This window comes from Acanthochromis polyacanthus, chromosome 5 (genome assembly GCF_021347895.1).
Source record: "Acanthochromis polyacanthus isolate Apoly-LR-REF ecotype Palm Island chromosome 5, KAUST_Apoly_ChrSc, whole genome shotgun sequence".
NCBI classification, from domain to species: domain Eukaryota; kingdom Metazoa; phylum Chordata; class Actinopteri; family Pomacentridae; genus Acanthochromis; species Acanthochromis polyacanthus.
The window spans coordinates 26,716,518-26,735,796 of NC_067117.1; the positions used below are offsets into that span (position 1 = coordinate 26,716,518).

The 19,279-nt window shown below is 39.4% G+C and overlaps 1 protein-coding gene across 3 annotated transcripts in view; it reads left to right on the forward strand.

The window, feature by feature from the left end:
- Positions 1-19,279, forward strand: part of phactr3b (phosphatase and actin regulator 3b) — a 64,851-nt gene that overhangs the window by 12,838 nt on the left and 32,734 nt on the right. Inside the window, exons 1-7 of one of the 3 annotated variants that reach the window (XM_022194258.2) lie at positions 5,846-6,094; positions 10,774-10,932; positions 11,055-11,129; positions 11,238-11,378; positions 13,794-14,021; positions 14,109-14,319; positions 15,554-15,744. In XM_022194258.2, coding sequence (XP_022049950.1) covers positions 6,088-6,094; positions 10,774-10,932; positions 11,055-11,129; positions 11,238-11,378; positions 13,794-14,021; positions 14,109-14,319; positions 15,554-15,744 — 1,012 coding nt within the window. In that variant the 5' untranslated portion in view covers positions 5,846-6,087. Of the gene's footprint in view, positions 1-5,845; positions 6,095-8,251; positions 8,479-10,773; positions 10,933-11,054; positions 11,130-11,237; positions 11,379-13,793; positions 14,022-14,108; positions 14,320-15,553; positions 15,745-19,279 lie in introns of those variants that run through there. The other 2 variants (XM_022194259.2, XM_022194256.2) reach the window with 2 other exon arrangements.

Genomic DNA, 19,279 nt, shown 5'->3' on the forward strand with positions numbered 1-19,279 from the left:
GCAATTAATCAAAAAAATAGAATAAGTACTGTCCTGCTCAGTCGAGGCAGCATCGAGTCTGGCCTGAGAATCCCGGCCTCCTCCCAACACTGAAACATCCCCTTCAGAGGAATCCCTGAGACTATTCTGTTTGCAGCTCACGCACTCCACGCAGGCGAGGCCATGTCTTCCCTACTGCTACAGTCCCCCATCTGTCACTGTGACACTGCATTGGCTCCAAGGCTGAGCACGCTGTGGCTGTACCTGATGAATGATTCAGCAGATTTAAAGGGGAACAGTGCTGGAGTGGAGCAGCAGCAGCAGCAGGGTTTCGGGAAAGAAATTTATGTTTTAAATCTGGCAGTATTACAGCAACGCAAAGGCTGCTTTAAAAGTCAAAGACGTCACGAAATCACAGTCAGTCTCCCACGTACTGCCTGTGGAGGAGCTCAGAGCCTGACATGACATACCAGAAAATACTGAATCTCTGCTTTAATGTTCACTTCTGTGTCTTTGGGGTGCATATTTGGATAATATGACAGTTTGCTTTGAAAAAAAAAAGAAGTGTAGTTAAGCTATCCATGTATATTTAGTCACAAATATTTCCAAGAAAAATCCTCAAGGAATCTACAACAAGTGTGGTTCTTGGTATGTGTTACATCAATGATATCTCAGGTTTCTTGTAAATAAATGAAAAGGTATGCCATATAAAGCACAAGTAGTTGTACTATAAATGAGCCCTCTTCGTTGGAATTCCAGACTTGCGACTAAATTATCAGTAATTCCTTTTTGTCAACCCTCTGACATTATGTCAGACTATCAATAACTGTCCTCTGATTCAGTCACTTCGCGGCTAATCGCTGAAGCGCAGAAGCTCTCCTGTCGTTGAGAATGTGACGACTCTGCGGTTGAGGTCTGCAATCAATTGTAAAGTGCTTTGGTGCAAATTGCTCCACAAATGGACTCTCCATAACTGCCGGTTTGAGCAGTTATGCTGCTGATGCACGGCGTGTTTCTCCGTTTTCCGTCATCTCCCCAGTGAATGCAAAACACGTCAGCACACACACTTCCAACACCGCATACCTTCACATGCCGCCACCACTCATCATTTGCATGTTATCACCAGTGAAAATGCAAAGGTGCCAAACTGATAAGGCACGTAACAATACACGGCCATCCTGCAAATACCCTCTGCAGTTTCGTTTTTGCTGATAGAAACACACTGATGCATTACGATTGGATACTGAAAAATCATTATTCTAGTGGTGTGTCATCATCTCATTTTGTACAATTTCACATTACCAGACGACAAACAGCAGCATTACTCTCATACACTGTGTGAAGCTTGTGATTCGCACATGCAGTGTTTGGTTACTGTCAACTTCTAACACGTGACTGCAGGTTTTGTTGGGCTGAGTTCAGGACAATTTTGTTGTTTTGAAGGATAATAATACAATTTTTATTTGTTAAGCACCTGAAGCTCAATGAAAGATGCAAGAATTACCTGAACTTATTGCAAACTTAGACCCAATAAGAAAAGCATGCTCCTCACTTTTTGGAGCTTTAGGTGACATAATCAGGTTGCATTTTGTTGCAAAAACCAAAACCCGAGACTTATAAATTGGTCAAATTAAAGACATGCAAGCTTGCTATTAGCAGCTTCTGTCTGCGGAGTATCCAGATAGCAAACTATGGGTGAATCAATGTTGAATCTATGTTGAGACCTAACGTAGAAATTATACAGAAAGCGCAAGGTTGATAAAATGTTGAGTCAACGTTTGCTTACATAGATTACATGTTTGCAAACACAGATTCAACATTAATTAAACATTGACCTGTCAAACATTTTAATGAAACCAAAATACAACGTAGATTCAATGGTATCTTTTAAACACAAACTTCAATGTTAACAAAATGTTGTTGAATCAACGTTGATCCAACCATCAGTCTTCAACCGTAACCACAATTCAACCTTCTTAACCCTAATTCAACATTGATTTAACATCTTTTGCTATCTGAGTAAAGTGTGATTTATGGTTGAAAAGCAAACGTTGACTCAACATTTTATCAACCTTGCGCTTTCTGTATAATTTCGACGTTAGGTCTCAACATAGATTCAACATTGATTCACCCATAGTTTGCTATCTGGGTACCCATTTATGTACAGACAACTATACTTAGACACTGGAGAAATCTTTAAACCTGGTTCTATGATCTAACCATAATTGTGGATGTTGTTCCCTTCTACTCCTGCAGTAAATTCTGATTACCAGATTATACTTCATGACATTCCAATACCAGAATACTGAAACAAGACTGCCATTTGCAATGAATGAGCAATAAAGATGTACTAATTTTCTCATAGTGGAGCTGCAGGCGTCAAACACAGGTGTTATTAGAGCTGTATTTCCTTTAGGTGTTTCAGTTTGGGGACCTTGTGGTGGTGTTGTTTTTTCCAAGGCAGACATTTTAATTTGTCACCACTTGTTAACACATTATTCCTAGATGGTTAGACCCACCACTGACCTTGTTGTCACACCAGTTTAGAAGCTTAAATGAGCTACAGTGGTTCATTAATAAGTGAAATCAGATACAAACAAATGTCATGCAACGCATTTTTCTCTTAACATAGCTGGTCCTACTAGGAATAATAAATATTATTCAGATGTAACCGTCAGCGATGTTGCCATCGTAGCTGCCTGAAACCCCAAGAATGTCTGATTTGGTAAAGCTGGAGCACATTGTTTTTCATTGGCTCCTTTATTGGGATCCACATATCAAGAAGTGTCCATGTAGCATTATTTTCTTTTATAAAGTTGTGTTTGCAAAGGAGGTATCTCCTTGGCTCCAACCACCGAAGTACTAATAAATATTCTCTATCTGCTTGCATTATGTGAACACTATGTTACTGCAGATCTCTTCATCTTCACGTTGGCAAGCTTGAGGTCGTGTCAGCTTTTTATTAACTGATCACTATTTGTGTGCACAACCCTTTGGCATGCTGGGCCACATTAAAGGAGGCCTTGTAAATATTGGATGAGAGCCTTGTTCGCTGAGTAGCCGACATCATTGTTTATACTCTTTGCTTACTGCTTGTGCGTCCCTGAGGAGAAATCAAGCCACCGACTTTTATCATCTCTGATGTAACTTGGCCCTTCCTGCCATTAATGTATGAGCAGCCCCTTCAGAAGATCGATCTGAAACCACAAAGGCTTTGTTTACACATCAAGTGATGTAGCCTGAATAATTAATAATTAGTCTCAGTTGCCATCAAAGTTTATGGAAGTACAAGAAAATGGATTTTAAAAATAGATTCAACAAAGCAGATTGAGGTTTTCTGTGGAAAGAAATCATAACATTGTACCTTGATAAAAAAAAAAAAAAAAAAATTCAAAGCGGTATTCCTGTATTATTGCAAAGGGATCTGTGGCTTTATCACTGAACAGGGAGTTTGCTGTGACCTGGGTGTGAGCTCATTTCTTCTTTTATCACCTTTGGTGTTTTCTGTGGTGTAAATTTTCTGAGCTAAAGTAGCTGCCTGATGTTTTTATGTTGACTTCCTGTGAGGGTGAAACACATTAGCAGAAAAGCTCCATGGATGGAGATGGGATTGTCAGACTTTTTCTCTTGTTCCACAATAACATTTAGTTTTTTGGACTTTTAGTGATGGACTTTAATTCTCTCTACAGATTTATCAGCTGATTTCCTGATGTGTTAAACTGGAAAATGATTTGATTTATGGACGTTTACCTACAACAGAAAGCTGTACTTATCGTACTTTCCAGCACACTTTTCAGTACAACCTTACAGTGCCAGTGATTGATGTACAGCCCTGTCATGTGATATGTCAGCTTGTAGAATTTAAATATGATTATGTTCGTTTGAGAGGCATAAACGTACAGATTTGCTAATTATAGCTGGACTGATAATGGATTTTGGATGCTCGTACAGATGTCAGTGTTGGAGAGCTTAATATTTGAATTTATTTTTGCATAAACCTGAAAGATAAACACCCATTCTAGATTGGAATACATTGAGGTTAGCTATTGCAGAGTTATTTGAAGTAGGTGTTTATCAAAAATGATAAAAATGTCATTACTCTGCTGACAGTTTTTATAGTATTGGCTACACTCTGTTGTCAGTTTATTTTAATGCCCACACAGTCAAATGCAGTGGTCTTGAAATAAATTATGTTATAGTTTTATAGATTTGTATAAATGGTTTTATATTAGTGCTGATACGATGCTAATAATTAGAGGCTGTAGCTGTTTCACAGTTGATTGTGCGATTGTTTGATTTGTCGAAAGCAAACTTAAACTCAAAGCATTTAGGTTTTGTTGTGATTGTGAGCATTTTATAGACGGAATGATTCATGAAATAATAGAGAATATCGTAGGCATACTGAAAATCATTGTTCGTTGAAACTCTGGGTTGTGCTGCATTACACTGAGAGGTGTTTACAGTGTGTTTGTTCTGACCCATTTTGCATCAGTGAAGAAAAATGGAGCATATGTAGGCCTAATTCAGCAACTGCTGTACAATCTGTGGCACAAACTACATCTATAGAAATGACTGAAATTATCACCTCTAAATCTGCAAGAGCTTCAAATAAATCCACAGCAAAACCTAAATCATTTACACTTTATCCAGTGGAAACACGTACAAACACAGACTTATTTTCACATAAAAGAGAGATGTTTTTATTCTGTCTATGCACTTTTTTAGTGACAATAAGACACAATGTGTGAGTTGCTACAGAATCAGTGTCAACATTCTCTGGTTGGTCAGAAGTGTTTGGTTGTATGGCTATGTCTGAAATCATTCATTCATTCTCAACATCCTATCTAAGAACTACTATCCAGTGAACTGTGTAGGGAACACATTGGAAAAATAAAACTTTTGGACACTACTCGAGTCTTGGCCCTATTTATTATGTCGCTCTATTGAAACATATAAGATGGTAGTGAACTAACTAGCATTACTGTGATAAATTCATATTAAACTAATCATATTTTCCAAAATTTAAAAAATGAAAAGAACTTTTTTCTTGTTTTGTCTTGTGACATATCATTCTGCTTCCATTAAATGTATTAATACAAATTTTTATTAGTATTTTTGCACCATTGTTTATGAATTTGTCTCAATCTTGCTGCAATTTGGACAATTAGAAATTACTCATTTAGAAAAGACATGGTCTGCAGAAAATACATCTCTATAAAATATGTTTTAGCGCTGTAAAATAGAGTGCAACAATTGTACGTTAACAATAAAATGCACACATATGAAACAGTATGTAAAGATTTTGTGCACAGTGTATGTGTTCAAATTAAGATCCAAAATTTGTCACAAACACAATTATGCACAGTATACTGTACAGTAAAATGTATTGGACACCCGTTCCAGACCGAAAAGAATAAAAATAAAGCTTCTGTATGGAAACTATGGTTTTAGAAAAATGCTTCTGCAAAAATATTTGACCAGAAAAACAGTAGTCAGTGGACGTAACTCTACTTCTATTAATAGACAAAAGCCTTAGCCTTTGGTTGTTTGCTGTGGCCAAACTTTAATATGTGGTTGCCACCCTTTAGCTCCGCCCCTGTGCATGACTTGAGTTGCAATTTTTAGCTTTGTAAACACAATAAAACAAATGCACTTCAGTTGAAAACATGTTCACCTTCTTCTATATTAAAAAAAAAACACTACAACAGCAACATTAGTAAACAAAACCGCCATCTGTGTGTGAAAGCATCCAAGCAGCTGTTCAGGTTACTACTATGTTTTTGCAGTGGGAGGGAGCGCCTGTTTATTCGCCCTCCTCCTGCCGTCCGGAGGGGCGGGGTCCACACTACGGCACATCAACACTAGCAGCTAGCTGCAGATGTAAACCCGGCTGATGCTCGCACTTACTTCACTTTCTGTTCACTCCAGCCGCTCCAGCCGCCGTTGAAGACATTTTACGGCTTTCGTAAGGAGATATTTTAAACGAAGAGCTTTCTTTTTGTATCTTAAATTGAAAAAAAAAAATCCACCGCAGCTGCGAAATCATCCGGTCAGTTTGTGCGTTTGGGGACAAATGATGTGAGCCGGAGGAGGACAGCTGTGAGTCCTATGATAAGTAAGTGTTGCAGAAACAATTTACCGATTTACGGACTGCTAATGGAAAGAAATAGCACAATATTACTGTGAGGGGTCATTTGTTTACGTCCATGTTAGTAGTGATACTTCTATGTGCAATGTAGTGTTTGATAATATTCCCATGGTGCCTTGTGGTTTTCTTCAGCTTTAATAGCAACCTGTGCTTGATTTGTGTTGCTTTTTATTTAGTTGTCATCACTGTGATAAATCTGCAGTTTATTATTCCTTTTCTGACTTGTTTTATGCCATTATTTAATATGCTTAAGATTGTTGTTGGGCTCATGACAACAAATACTATGCAATGTTGTGACATTTCCAGCTGCTGTGTTTGGCCTCCTCACTACTCTCCACAGTCACCTATTTTGCTTGAAAGTGATTTCCTTTTCCGATGCCATAAAGAAGCCATGCACACTTAACCACCTGGATAAATATTTCAACAGGACTTAACAAATTATGAACACACCATCTCGCCTGACTTACATTATGCATCCCTACAAGGCGGGATGTGATTGGCTGCAGCTCTGCATCTCTCCGTGTGGCAACAGCCGTCCCATCCACCCAGCAACTCCCTATTCCTCATGCCGTGGTGATTCTCTGCCTCCGAGGACCTTTTTTTTCTTTTTTCTTTTTTCCTTTCTGCAGCATCCAGCGTGGTAACCATGGCAACGGCAGCCTGACCCTGGGCGTGCTTGCTTACAGTTACTACGGGTTTGACCTGAATTTCTCGCCGCATCCCAGTCAGGCATGCATGACTTGGGCGACTGACCTGCTTGTGGCAATTGTTTGGCGACGGAGCAGCTGCAAGTGTCAGTGGAAAGGCGAGGAGCAAATGTGCTGCTTGTTCGTGGATCAATAAACTCACTTGTGATCGGCCTTGTGTTGTTGGAGGAAGTCGGCGGTGTCAGTTCAGAGCTCTATTCATTAACACATGTGCAGTGAATGATGATGAAACAGCTGGAATGGACTCAGAGTCTCTAATAGGGATGGACCGACTACTAGAATGGCAATTGTTGTGGCTGTTATTTGGCATTTTTCACATTATCGGAATTTTCATTGATGAATTGCATGTGTTACCTAAACCGAACACAAACCACAACCCAGGAAATTAGCATCTCTCACAGTGGTTAAGGCCACGCTAACAGCTAAGTTAGGAGGCAGCCTCAGTGTCTGGAGAACAGTCATTATTAATAATGCTTTAAGATCTGAACCTTAGTGGGCAACAAAACAGTGAAAAATTAAGAAACTACAGAAGAACTGCAGGAAACAAACTGATCAGTTGATCCCACATTAACAGAAAAGATCATTCATCCTATTTCAATTTTACATATTTAGTTATAATCACCGTTGTTAATGAAGAAGCCTGGATATCTGTTCCACAAATTGCTTATCTGCCTTTTTGATTCCAAATAATCGACATTGGCATTGAAGAACTGAAAAATCCATATCAATTGATCCCTATTCTCTGCCTTGCTTTCTTTTCGAGTACGAGGATTTACTGCTTTTTTTTCTTTTCTTTTTTTTAAATCTAATGTGTTTGTAGATTAAATATCTGTTGGTTTTGGGCTGCTTCCTGAACAAAAACAAGAAATTCCAAAATCCTACTTTGGCGTTTAGGAAAATCCGATGGCCATATCTTTGTTATTTTCTGACAGGAAACTCTAATTAGTGATTATTTTATGTTTAATATTTCGTCTGCAACTGTGCTCCTCCCTGGCTGCTCCCTGTGTTTTTTTGCAGAATGTGGAAGATATATTTCCTTGTTTTTCATGTCACATCGTGAATATGTTGCACATATACCCACCTGGCAAGAGAAATTCCTGTCATATCCATTTTAAGTTTGTCCTCTAATGGTGTGGCAGGGCCCAGTAATGTATTGTAAGTGTATAAAATTAATTTCTTAAGGGATCTCTGAGCAGATGTTGTGGAATTAATCGACGCTGACGGAAAAATGAAAGTGTTCGTGTATCTGTTGGTGAGCCCACGGCTCAGCTGTAGGCTCCCTGAGGTGTCAGCTTGTTGCGGAGCCAGACTGTGTAGGAGTGACTATTTCTGTCCTTTCTCTGAGGAACCACTCTCTCTTTCTCTTTCTCTGTCACTTGCTGCAGCAGAACAGAAGTCAGCTCAGTCGGCCTCAGTGGCTTTCTGGCTGCCTGTCTGTCATTGTGATCCCTCCTCTACAGCCTCACCTGCAGCCTTAAGAGCCCTTCAAGCAGTCAGAGAAGCAGCTGAGAGGGATGGTTGTTTATCGGCTTTTTGTCCGTGGGAGGAGATCAGAGCTTCTGCTGATTAACAGAAGCAATCTGCAGCTGTTTTGATCGGTGAATTGAAATTACTGGCACGTTTTCAAGTTCCAGCATCTGAAATGTGAGGAGTTCTTTGTCTTATTAACAGAATATCTTCGGCTATGCGAGGTTATTTTTCTTTTATTTACTGCAGTCTTCATTGCAAACACCTACTGAGATTTCTTGTTGAAGCCTCTGACTTTAATCAGAATGTAGTCAGAGCATGAAGCTTCCCAACAGAAGGCTGGATCAGGCTCATGTCAGAAAAGGCTGGAAAAAAAGCCAACATCTGAGGTCACTTTTTTAGTCTGACTATTTTTTCTGTAAAATACCTGCTTGTAAATTATGAAGCTGAAAAGACAGATTGAAGTTTAGAAATGGAATTTTAACAATCAGTTGGTTTTTTTATAATATGTAAATTTTTTGCTGTTTTTCTTGTTTGGTTCCGCAGATGTGATGGTAAGCTCAGTATCTTTGGGTTTTAGACTGCTAGCTGTGTGAAATAGACAATTTATCCATTATTTATTGATTTTTTTTACTGACTGGCATTTTATAGAACACAGGATTAATTGTTGAGTTGAGAAATATTATGCAGATTCATCGATGAAGGAACAATTTACTGCCAGTGATCACATGTGCTCATTATTATTTTTAATGCTATGGTACCCTGATTAGCTTATCTATTTCACATGTTTTTCATTAATATCTACACTGATATTTGGACCTTTATTTTAGATAAGTTCAATTCCGACTAGATTTAAAAGGAATTTTAGGTATATTCTAAGGTAAATTGTCACTTGTATTAATATCATTTTTACTAGTGACAATTGCATTTTGCATTTCAGATTTATGAGGTCTGAAATTAAATGCTTAGTAGAAAAAATTCCAAGCAGACGTATCAGTGGTTTCATTTTGAGTTGTCACAATTGAAAGTTAGATGTCTAATATTGTACTTACATCTTTAGTAGTAGATTTCTACAGTAAATATCACCACTTCTGAGGACTTATTTGTTCATATTAATAATCGATATTTAGACTAGTTAGAATTGAATTGCAGATGTCATTACTTAGAATTGCTGGTAGTAAAAATAATACATTATGGATGTGTTGTGTTGGAGTTCTAATAAGTCAAATTACTGCTACTTACTAACTGTATTCATACACTGACTCTTCCAACACACAGAGAGCACTGTTATTTTTATGTGTGAAGCTTGTCAAAACCATAAAAGTTGAGTATAATCCAATATATTTTTTGTCAGATTCAGTGAATATCTGCTTTCAGTTCAATAACAAAACAACAAAAACTAATTCCAACAAACAAAGTGGCATTAAATGGTCCTCAGAGCACTATTCCAGTGTGTTAAATGGTTGTATTTATATAGCGCTTTTATCCAAAGCGCTTTACATGATACAGCACATTCACACACTGATGGCGGAAGCTGCCATGCAAGGCACTAACCACGACCCACCAGGAGCAATTAGGGGTTATGTGTCTTGCTCAGGGACACCTCGACATGAGCACGATGGGCCGAGGATCAAACCGGCAACCTCCCAGTTACAGGACAGCCACTCTACCCACTGAGCCATGCCGGCTTTCTGGCTCATGTTCAGGACAAGAGGAAATGGAGGAGTAGGGGAGATAGAGGGTAAAGAGGACAGTGGGAGTGAGAGGAACAGTAAATCTGGAACTCTAATGTAAACATGCTAACTAGTTAAATATCAAATAATCTTCCTCCACAATCTCAGACTCCACTGTGAACTTAAAGCCACCTTCCTTCCAAAAGTAGGCCTCCCATTATAACAACAATAAATTATTGTCAGTGCCCAGGAATACTAAAAAATGCAGGACAAAACAAAAAAACAGGACATGGAGGTGCAGGAGGATGTTTGTCAGCAGCTGCATGTAAGATTTGTACGATTCTGTCACTGTGACTGTTCATCACATTCCTGTGTGTTTCACCAAGACAAGTGTGCAGCCTAAAATAGTTCAAAATCTGAAGGTAGTGCAGGATCCAGATGTCCATTCTGGCCAGTTGTTCCGAAGCTGATTTTATTTATTCCCGGTGTTTCTTTCAAGATGTCTTTTAAAAGCATTCCATTGTCTGTGTGTTTCGGTCCAGGAAGGTCTGGCTGCCCTGAAACCATGTGAGTCACACGCAAACAATGCAACGCTCTGTCTTCTGCCCTCCACTCACTTCTCCTTAGAAATTAGGCTGGAATCAATCAGGCATTTACAGTCGCTGACCCACATTTGGCGCTCTCACATGATGATGGGGCATCGGTGGTATTCAGCCAATTGTGTTAGGAGAAATTCCTCTTGTCCTCACAGCTGTTTGTCTGCAGTCTGTTTTGAAGGCGCTCGTGTTTTGTGTTGTAGATGTGATGGACCAGCAGAGGGCGCTGCATTCCGGTTGCCTGGTCTCAGGGGTTCGTACGCCTCCCATCCGCCGCAACAGCAAGCTGGCCAGCCTGGGGCGCATCTTCAAGCCGTGGAAGTGGAGGAAAAAGAAAAACGAGAAGCTGAAGCCCTCGGCAGGTGAGTGTGATGTTGGAGTGTGGCAGCAAACACCGTACTACACTGGCTGTATTTGCACGTCCATGTGTTTTACTCTCGCGTGCAGTCAGTGAACTAGTTTCATGAGCGTTTGTGTTGTGTAGCGGTGGACAAGAAGGCAGCTGTACGGCAGAAGAGAGACGACCTCGTGAAGAGGAGCCCCGGGGAGACGGAGACAGGTGCAACCACATAAATGACTCCAGGCTTATCACAGTCCACTTGTTCAGCCATACGACCCCCAAATGCTGTGCGGACTCATTCGTATCCTCCCTGTGTGCTGTATGCAGAGTCAGATCTCGCTTGTGGCGGTAACGGCGAGGATCCAGACACCCCGACTAACTCTGATGGCGAGGACAGAGATGAGGAGCCTGTGGCGCCTCTGGCCAGCACCAGTGAAGACCTGGGCAGCGATTTAGAGGCTTCCACAGGTAGAGTGAAATCCTGTGGTCAGAGAGAGTTTTTTTTTTTTATTGAAGGGTTAAAGGTGCATTGGGTAATTACACTATCAGGTGGTGCTAAGAAGTAGAATTAGGTGACGAGCTAGCCTAATCCGTAGTCATATATATGAAAGGAATCAAATTACAGTGTATGATGTGTCACATTACAGCAAACCTTCAGAGAATTTGCACCCTGTCTGTGTATTTCATCCTGTTTTTTTGGACTTTATGGCCTCCAACTTTACTGTTCAGTCCCACTTTGTCTCAAAGTATCCTTTCCAGTTGCAGTTGTAAACTGTTTTTAGAGGAAAAAAATCCATTGTACACTCCCTGCTCAACACCAGACAAACACAGTTAACATGATGAACAAAGCAAAGCATTTAGCAGTTAAAGACCCAGATATTTCCTTCAGGAGTTGGTAGAAAACAAATCAGACCAAAAACGGGAAGAATTACAAAGTGGTAGGAAACATAACTAAGTCGTAAACAGGCATGTCAGTATTCGTAATTTGTTTTTAGTTCCTGCAAGTTGCCAAAAATCATCAGTCATTAGAGGTTTAAGGCTGTTTTTATTCTATATTTGTATATCATATGACTATGTACAGTATGAAAGGCATTGCTTGGAGTGACAAACCCATATAAAATCAACCAAATCTGGAAAGAAATCCTCCCTGGCCTTCATAAAATCAGCTCATTTTTTACATACAAAAGCTTAAGTGTATTTAGTGAAGCCATGGTGAATTTCACCCTAATACTATGGATATTTTCTGAGTTACAGACTGTTCAATTGCTTTTAATTTGCATTGTTTTTTCCTGCATTTTTGAGACCTCATACCTTTATAAGCACAGGAGATAGAGACGGGAAATCTTTACGGGCAGAAAAACATGCTGAAACGCTGTTAAAGACTGCAGCAAAATTCATTCTACATCTCCTGCAGGTGTCACAATCTAAAGCCAAAATCTTTAGCTGCATTTCAATGGATTGATCCTTTTGCGTCATTTTGACAAATACCTGAGAGAGCAGCTCGTCATCTACCAGCACATTCACCAGTGTCATGGAGACCTGAGTGTTCTCAAAGGCCAGGACTGAGAAACACTTCAACGCCTGCATCCGAACCTTATAAGAGGGAGAGATTAGCAAAGGTTCTGGATGGCACCGTGATTGAACAGAACCGTTTAGAACTGGTCTACAACCAACTTTGAGCATCAATATCATGAGATGTAACAGTCTGAATAGCAAAACTGCATGGAGCAGTAATGAGCTAAAGAGCGGAAAAGTAAAAAACAAGCAACAGTAAAAAGCAAAATCTAAGGGATCCATATTATTACTACTTTTCTATGGTATGCGTGTCAAAAAGTAATGAAGTATTCTCACTGGATATTTTAAAGCAATCAGTATCAGACTCGGGCTGTACTTCAGCATAGATAGTCATTAAAATCGCATTCACGTCTATGGAAAACCTCAGTTGACTTGAACTACTGACGGGAGGAATCTTGGACAGACAGGTGGACAATACAGACATGGAAAGACTATGATTTTGGACACAGTACACTGTTGACTCGGACATCATTGCCCCTCTTGTGAATAGATTTTATTTAGAGAGTTCATTACTCTGCCAAGGAATGTGGCAGTTATATGATGATCAGCGTACGTTTGTCCGTCTGTTTATCTGTCTGTTTGCTACATTACTCAAAACAGGACAAACGGATTTGGATTAAATTTTCAAGGAAGTTCAAAAATGACACAAGCACCACCTGACTAGATTTCGGCAGTGATGCAGCTTTTAATCCACGGATTTGTTAAATATTTCTGTATCATTGCGAGATAGCAGCATGGCGTCACCGTAACTATGACAACAAGTGAACACTACGTCAGCTGCCTGGTAGTAACGATCAAATGATTGCGATCCTACTACAAATAAACCGGTGCAGACATCTCCGTCAGAAATGATACGACTCTGAGCAGCTTTGGTGGAGTACTGCGCTCTCTGAGTGTTTTTCTTGTTTATTCTGTTTTTATAGTCACATTATCTATTATATGTAAACACCACACACAATTAAAAGAACAAATTAAGACAAGAAAACAAGAAAACATAAATACAAGCAGTATATATTGCTTCAGGTCATTTTATATTCTCTGTATTTTAGAGCAGATATTTAGTGAATAACACCAAACTAACATGCTACTCTATTAGTTTTAATTGTTTCAAATCAGGATGCTTATTTGTTGTTATTGTAGAGTTTTTTATTTTAATCCCAAATTTGACAGATTAAAGATTGATTATTAGTAAAATAGATTTCCTGGTGATGTAAATTAACCCCCGTTTAATGTCCCCGGTTGACCACTAGATGGAGACAGCGTCCTCAGAATCAACCCAAACCTTTGTTTTGTCTTCCTTCATTTTAGTGCAAGATGTAACTGAAGATTCAAAGACAGCAGGAGATCCCAGCCAGAGTGAAGACGGAGATGAAAGCATCTCAGCGAGCAACCCCAATGAAGAGCAGACGATGGGGAAAGTGGAGGCTGTGGAGGGGAAGCAGGAGGCGGCCACGGCCAAACCTCAGAGACGAGCCAGTACGCCTCCTCCTCCCAACCTGCCTGTCAAACTGCTCACCAGACTGGGCAGCTTAGATGGTGAGTTTACCAGGACAAACATTACAGTGGCGAAATCTGCCTCTTGTTTGCAGAAGAACCTTCCCGACTGATAACTTTCCTCCCCAGGTGCTCCTCCAGTGCCACTTAAGAAGTCCCCAGCCACCTTACCCAGGAACTTCACACTCCCCAAAGACCCTCATGGCTCCCTGTTGAGAGGCAGGATCTCCACACCCACCGGGTCCCCTCACCTTGGGGGGACGCTGCACTCACAGCTGCCCCCCAGCTGCATCATTGAAGAATTGCACCGTGCCCTGGCCACCAAACATAGACAGGACAGGTCAGACATGATGTGCTTTTGATTGTGTTATCAAATTAAACATACTGACACTGGAGGGGTTTTTCTTTATTAAATGAAAAACAAATCATGGAGATTAATAAAGAACATTGTATCAGCCCAACCTTTGAATATTTCACACACATGAAATATGGAGAATCTTGACCAAAAACAGAAGCATCTATTAATTCCTTTAGTGATTTTTTATATAGACCACTTCAATTTATTGAATTGTCTAGAAAATCCTATAAAATGCTCTTTTGTCCAACCAAGGGTTCAAAATCCAAAGATATAACAACAGCATTTTCCTTTTTTGACTCGATTAAACTCCTCAGATCGTCCCATCACATTTTCCCTCACTGTCGGTTTGTTTTTCACTCCAGTATAAAGTTCTACACCTCTATGGAAACAGCACAACCGTGGCTAGAAGTAGAGCAAACTCAGAAAGGTGTCCTGTCCATTATGTAAACACAGCCTCCAGTTTAGCTGAAAAGTCCCTGGATTTTTGCAGCTGAGTCACTGATTGTTGTGTCATGGTCGCCCCGAGGAGTTCAGATTTTTTAGGTCAAACAAGTGTTATTATTTTTATTCAGTTATCAAAATTGTCCAACTCTTGAATAATAGTTGAATCACTGCAGCTGACAGCTTACACCTTGGAATTTTTTATTCTTAGTAAATTTTCTAAATTGATTTTTATGTATAGGTCTGATGTTTGAAAGTTAATATCTGAAATATCAATACTAGTCTGTCTTTTTTTGTCACACATTATAATCCTACAGAGCGTATTCACCTTTATGCATTTGTATCATTTGTTTGGGTAGCATCATATGTATTACTGCAGTAAACAACTTTGCAGTTTATGCAGATGCTGTATTGCATGTTAGCTGTTAATTAAAGAAACCTTCCATAAATTTAGATCTTTGGCACCAGTTAACTGTCTCTTTACTTCCAGGGTAAACCACGGTACAGATCGTTGCTTACATTGACTTGTCTAAATTCTCTGAGGCAGTGGTGCCAATATAAATGTATATTAAAGCAGACATGACCTAAACCGTTGGGCCTTCAGTCACTGCTGTTAGTGGAAGCGACCAACTCCTCTAACATCAGCAAACATTTCCTTTGGATTCTATTTTTGTTGTTGTTTTTTTGTTTTAAATTTTAGCCATGCTACATCTCCATCAGTACACAAAACCTAGAGTTGTAATTGACAGGTTTGCCTTGTCATGTGTGATCTCAGTTTTCAGACAAAGGAGACTCGCTCTTCTCCAAAACGCCGAATGGACGGCCGTCTGTCTCGCACGTCCAGTACCGAACGGGAGCCTTCCGGGGAGTCGGAGAGCAAAAAGGAGTCCGATGAGAACAAGGAGAACTGGCGTCTGGATGAATACTTGAGCGATCAGGACAGCTGGAACGAATCTGTGATCTCTGGTAGGTCTGCGGTATGTTTGCTTTACCGTTGTCTGCCTCTTAATGCACAAAGCCAACAAAATCTGTTCACCCCGTCATTGGATAATGAGGCAGCATAATCTCCGCTGATGTTTGTTTACAGTCGGAGCATGACAAGGAGATTTGCAGCGATGATGACTCGTAGACTTTCGGGTGTTAAATTTCAGCGACCCGTCAACATCTGCTCTGGTGGCCTAATTCTTGGCCATTCATGTGGGTCATTGGCGCACAGCCGCCTGCTATTAACATGTCTGTGACTTGGGGGGAAAAAACGTTTAAAGGGTGAACTGTGGCATTATGACGGGCGTGACTGTCACAGTATCAGCATGATGATGCGATACAAATATCTGTCAGCCACAAATGTAATTTTGCAAACATGTAGTGAAGGAGGGTCCAGAATTTAAGAAGATATTTACAAAATGAAATGAGCCGTAACCCTGTATGAAATCACAGGGTTCCACCTAGGATTTAAAATATGTTAGTATGCTTTATTACGTACACCTTGCTACTACTAGTTTGGACCCATTTTCCCTTCAGGACTGCCTTAATTTTTTATGGCATAGATTCAACAAGGTGGTTTTGGTCCAGCGGATTTGGTCCATATTGACATGATAGCATCGGATTTATCAGTTGCACATCCATGACAAGAAGCTCCCATTCCACATCCCAAAGGTGCTCTATCTAATCTGATGACTGTGGAGGCCATTGGAGTACAGTGAACTCATGTGATGTTCAAGAAACTAGTTTGAGATGATCTGAGCTTTGTGACATGTTGCATTATCCTGCTTTAAGTAGCCATCAGAAGATGGGTACACTGGGTACAATGCTCAGGAAGGCTGTATAGTATAAATGATGCTCAATTTGTGCTAAGAGGCCCAAAATGTACCAAGAAAATATCCCCCCCACCTTTACACCACCAGCAGCAGCCCCAACTGTTGATGTAATTCAGGCCAGATGGATCCATTCTTTCACGTCGTTTACACCAAATTCTGACCAACTGAAAGTCGCAGCAGAAATATTCTATACACCCTCCAATTTTCTGTGACCGCTGAGCCACTACACTACAAGGGCATCAGCTGCACATCGGCTACAAAATACAGGAGCACTGATCTACTGCACTCCAAGCAGACTAGAAAATAGTGTTATAAGAACAACTACGTGTTCGTGATGTCTGCAGCTTTCTGTACACACATCCACAAGGGAGTCCCTAATGCAGCAAACATCAGTAACTCAGTAGCCCTTTGTCCCCCTTTCATCTGCTGCTGTGATTTTTTAACAGTGGATTTTACCTCCCAATGTGCCCGTCAAATGAAAGACATCCTCACATTTAAAAACAATTCCACCAAGTGGGTTAATGGGCTAATGTGTCATTAAATGTGAGGACAATGATCACTAACCGATGTACCCCATGCAAGTTTGAAAACTCAAAGAATAGCTTTGAAGTGTTAAAAATGCATTCAAAGATTTTTTATTTTTTTTTAAGCAATAGGAATACAGACTATGCATTTAGAGATAGACGTTAAATTAAAAAAAAGTACCACACATGAAAATGCTATAGCGGTTGCTTTTTCTTTCTTTATGCAGTGTCCTTATAATAAATAGTTTAGCATATGGTTTTGTAAAAGTTTTTAAAGATGAAAGTGTGTATAAAATATAACGTACATTACCATTTAAAACTTTGGGGTCACCCAGACAATTTCATGTTTTCCATGAAAACTCACACTTCTATTCATGTGCTAACATAACTGCACAAGGGTTTTCTAATCATCAATGAGCCTTTTTAACACCATTAGCTAACACAATGTAGCATTAGAACACAGGAGTGATGGTTGATAGAAATGGGCCTCTGTACATCTATATAGATATTCCTTTAAAAATCAGCCATTTCCAGCGAGAATAGTCATTTACCACATAAACAATGTCTAGACTCCAGCTGATTTAATGTTATATTCATTGAAAAAGAATGCCTTTCTTTCAAAAATGAGGACATTTCTAAGAGACCCTAAACCTTTGAATGGTCGTATATATAGAATATAGGATATCATTAAGTTAAAAATGTCTTTAATAGGAGTTTAATCGAAGAAATATCAGGAAAATGTAGTTCATTTTAAAATATCAGCACATTTCTAATGGTTTCTGCAGTCCCTAAATGACTAAATCCCCGCTGCTCTGTGCCTTCTGAGAGTGGAAGTTAAATTCTGAACGGCGTTTGATGTGATGCTCTGAACTTCAGTCTGAATTTATGACGACATTCACAGTTAAACAAATGGCTGGAGAATGCCTCCTTTTACTCATTAACCCAGATTCTTATAATTTAGTTAAGTCTGTGCGTGGGCTGCTCGCTTACATAACATGTTTGCTTATGGAAAAGCTGTAATCTCAGCAGTCAAACTGTGCATTTCTTCATCTGGATATGAGGAACTTTTTCCCAGGGCTCATTTAATACTCAGCCTCGGTACCCATCCCGATATGTCAGTTATTTAATTTGCTAAATCTTCATTTGGTTTTTCTTTCTGCTTTGAAAATGCAAACATTTCCATATGAAACAGTTGTTACTACATTTGTTGTCGTTTCCTGCAGACACAGAAAGTCACTGACTTTAAAACCTTTCATGACTCTTTGGCATACGTTTAGTGAGTTAAATAAAATTATGTGGTCACCTGAGTCTAAAATAGATCTTTTTGACCATCGAACTAAAGCACGGTGGTGGCAGCATCATTTACACTAAGTTAGGAAACCCTTGAACTCCTGTGACAATTGAGGGTAACAGAAAAAGAAATCCTGGCTTAAAACTTGCTGCAAGAGAGCTTGGGTGTAGATTTAAAGTATTTTCCAACAAGCCAACCCCAATCATGAAGCCAAAGCTGCACAAGAATGTCTTCAAAACAATAAATGTTAATGCCTCAGAGTGGCTAAAGAGTCAGAGTCTAGAATTTGTGGCTGGATTTGAGAATTGTTGTTCCCTCATGACCCCCAATGTAACTTAAGAGGGTTTTGTTTTGATGAATGTAGGATTTTATGACTCTACTAGATTCTGACCAGTTTGAGGAATATACCTTCATTTCTGGTGTTTACATTTGTGTTCAGCATATTTACACTGCAAAAACTCAAAATCTTGCCAAGTCTATTTATCTTATTTTTAGTCAAAATGTGTCATCCCACTTGATTTAAGATAAATTCACTTAACAAGTGACATTTCGGCAAGATGGAGGGACTTGTTTTAAGACAATGCATCTTAAATATCTTGTTAAGTCAAACAATTTTGAAATTATCTTGTTTTGAGTTGTATTTTACAAGAAAACTCAAAGTAAGTTTAACCCTCGTGTCATTCTGCGAGTCAAAATTGTCCCGTTTTAAAGTTTGAAAATGTGGAAAAAATATATATTTTCACAGTGGACTGGTGTCCACATTTTCAATTTTTTGGGGAAATCTTTAAACATATTTTGGTGGAAAAAAATATCAGAAGTTTTCCTGATATTTATGTAATCAGTTTAGATATTTTTAGGATATTTACTAA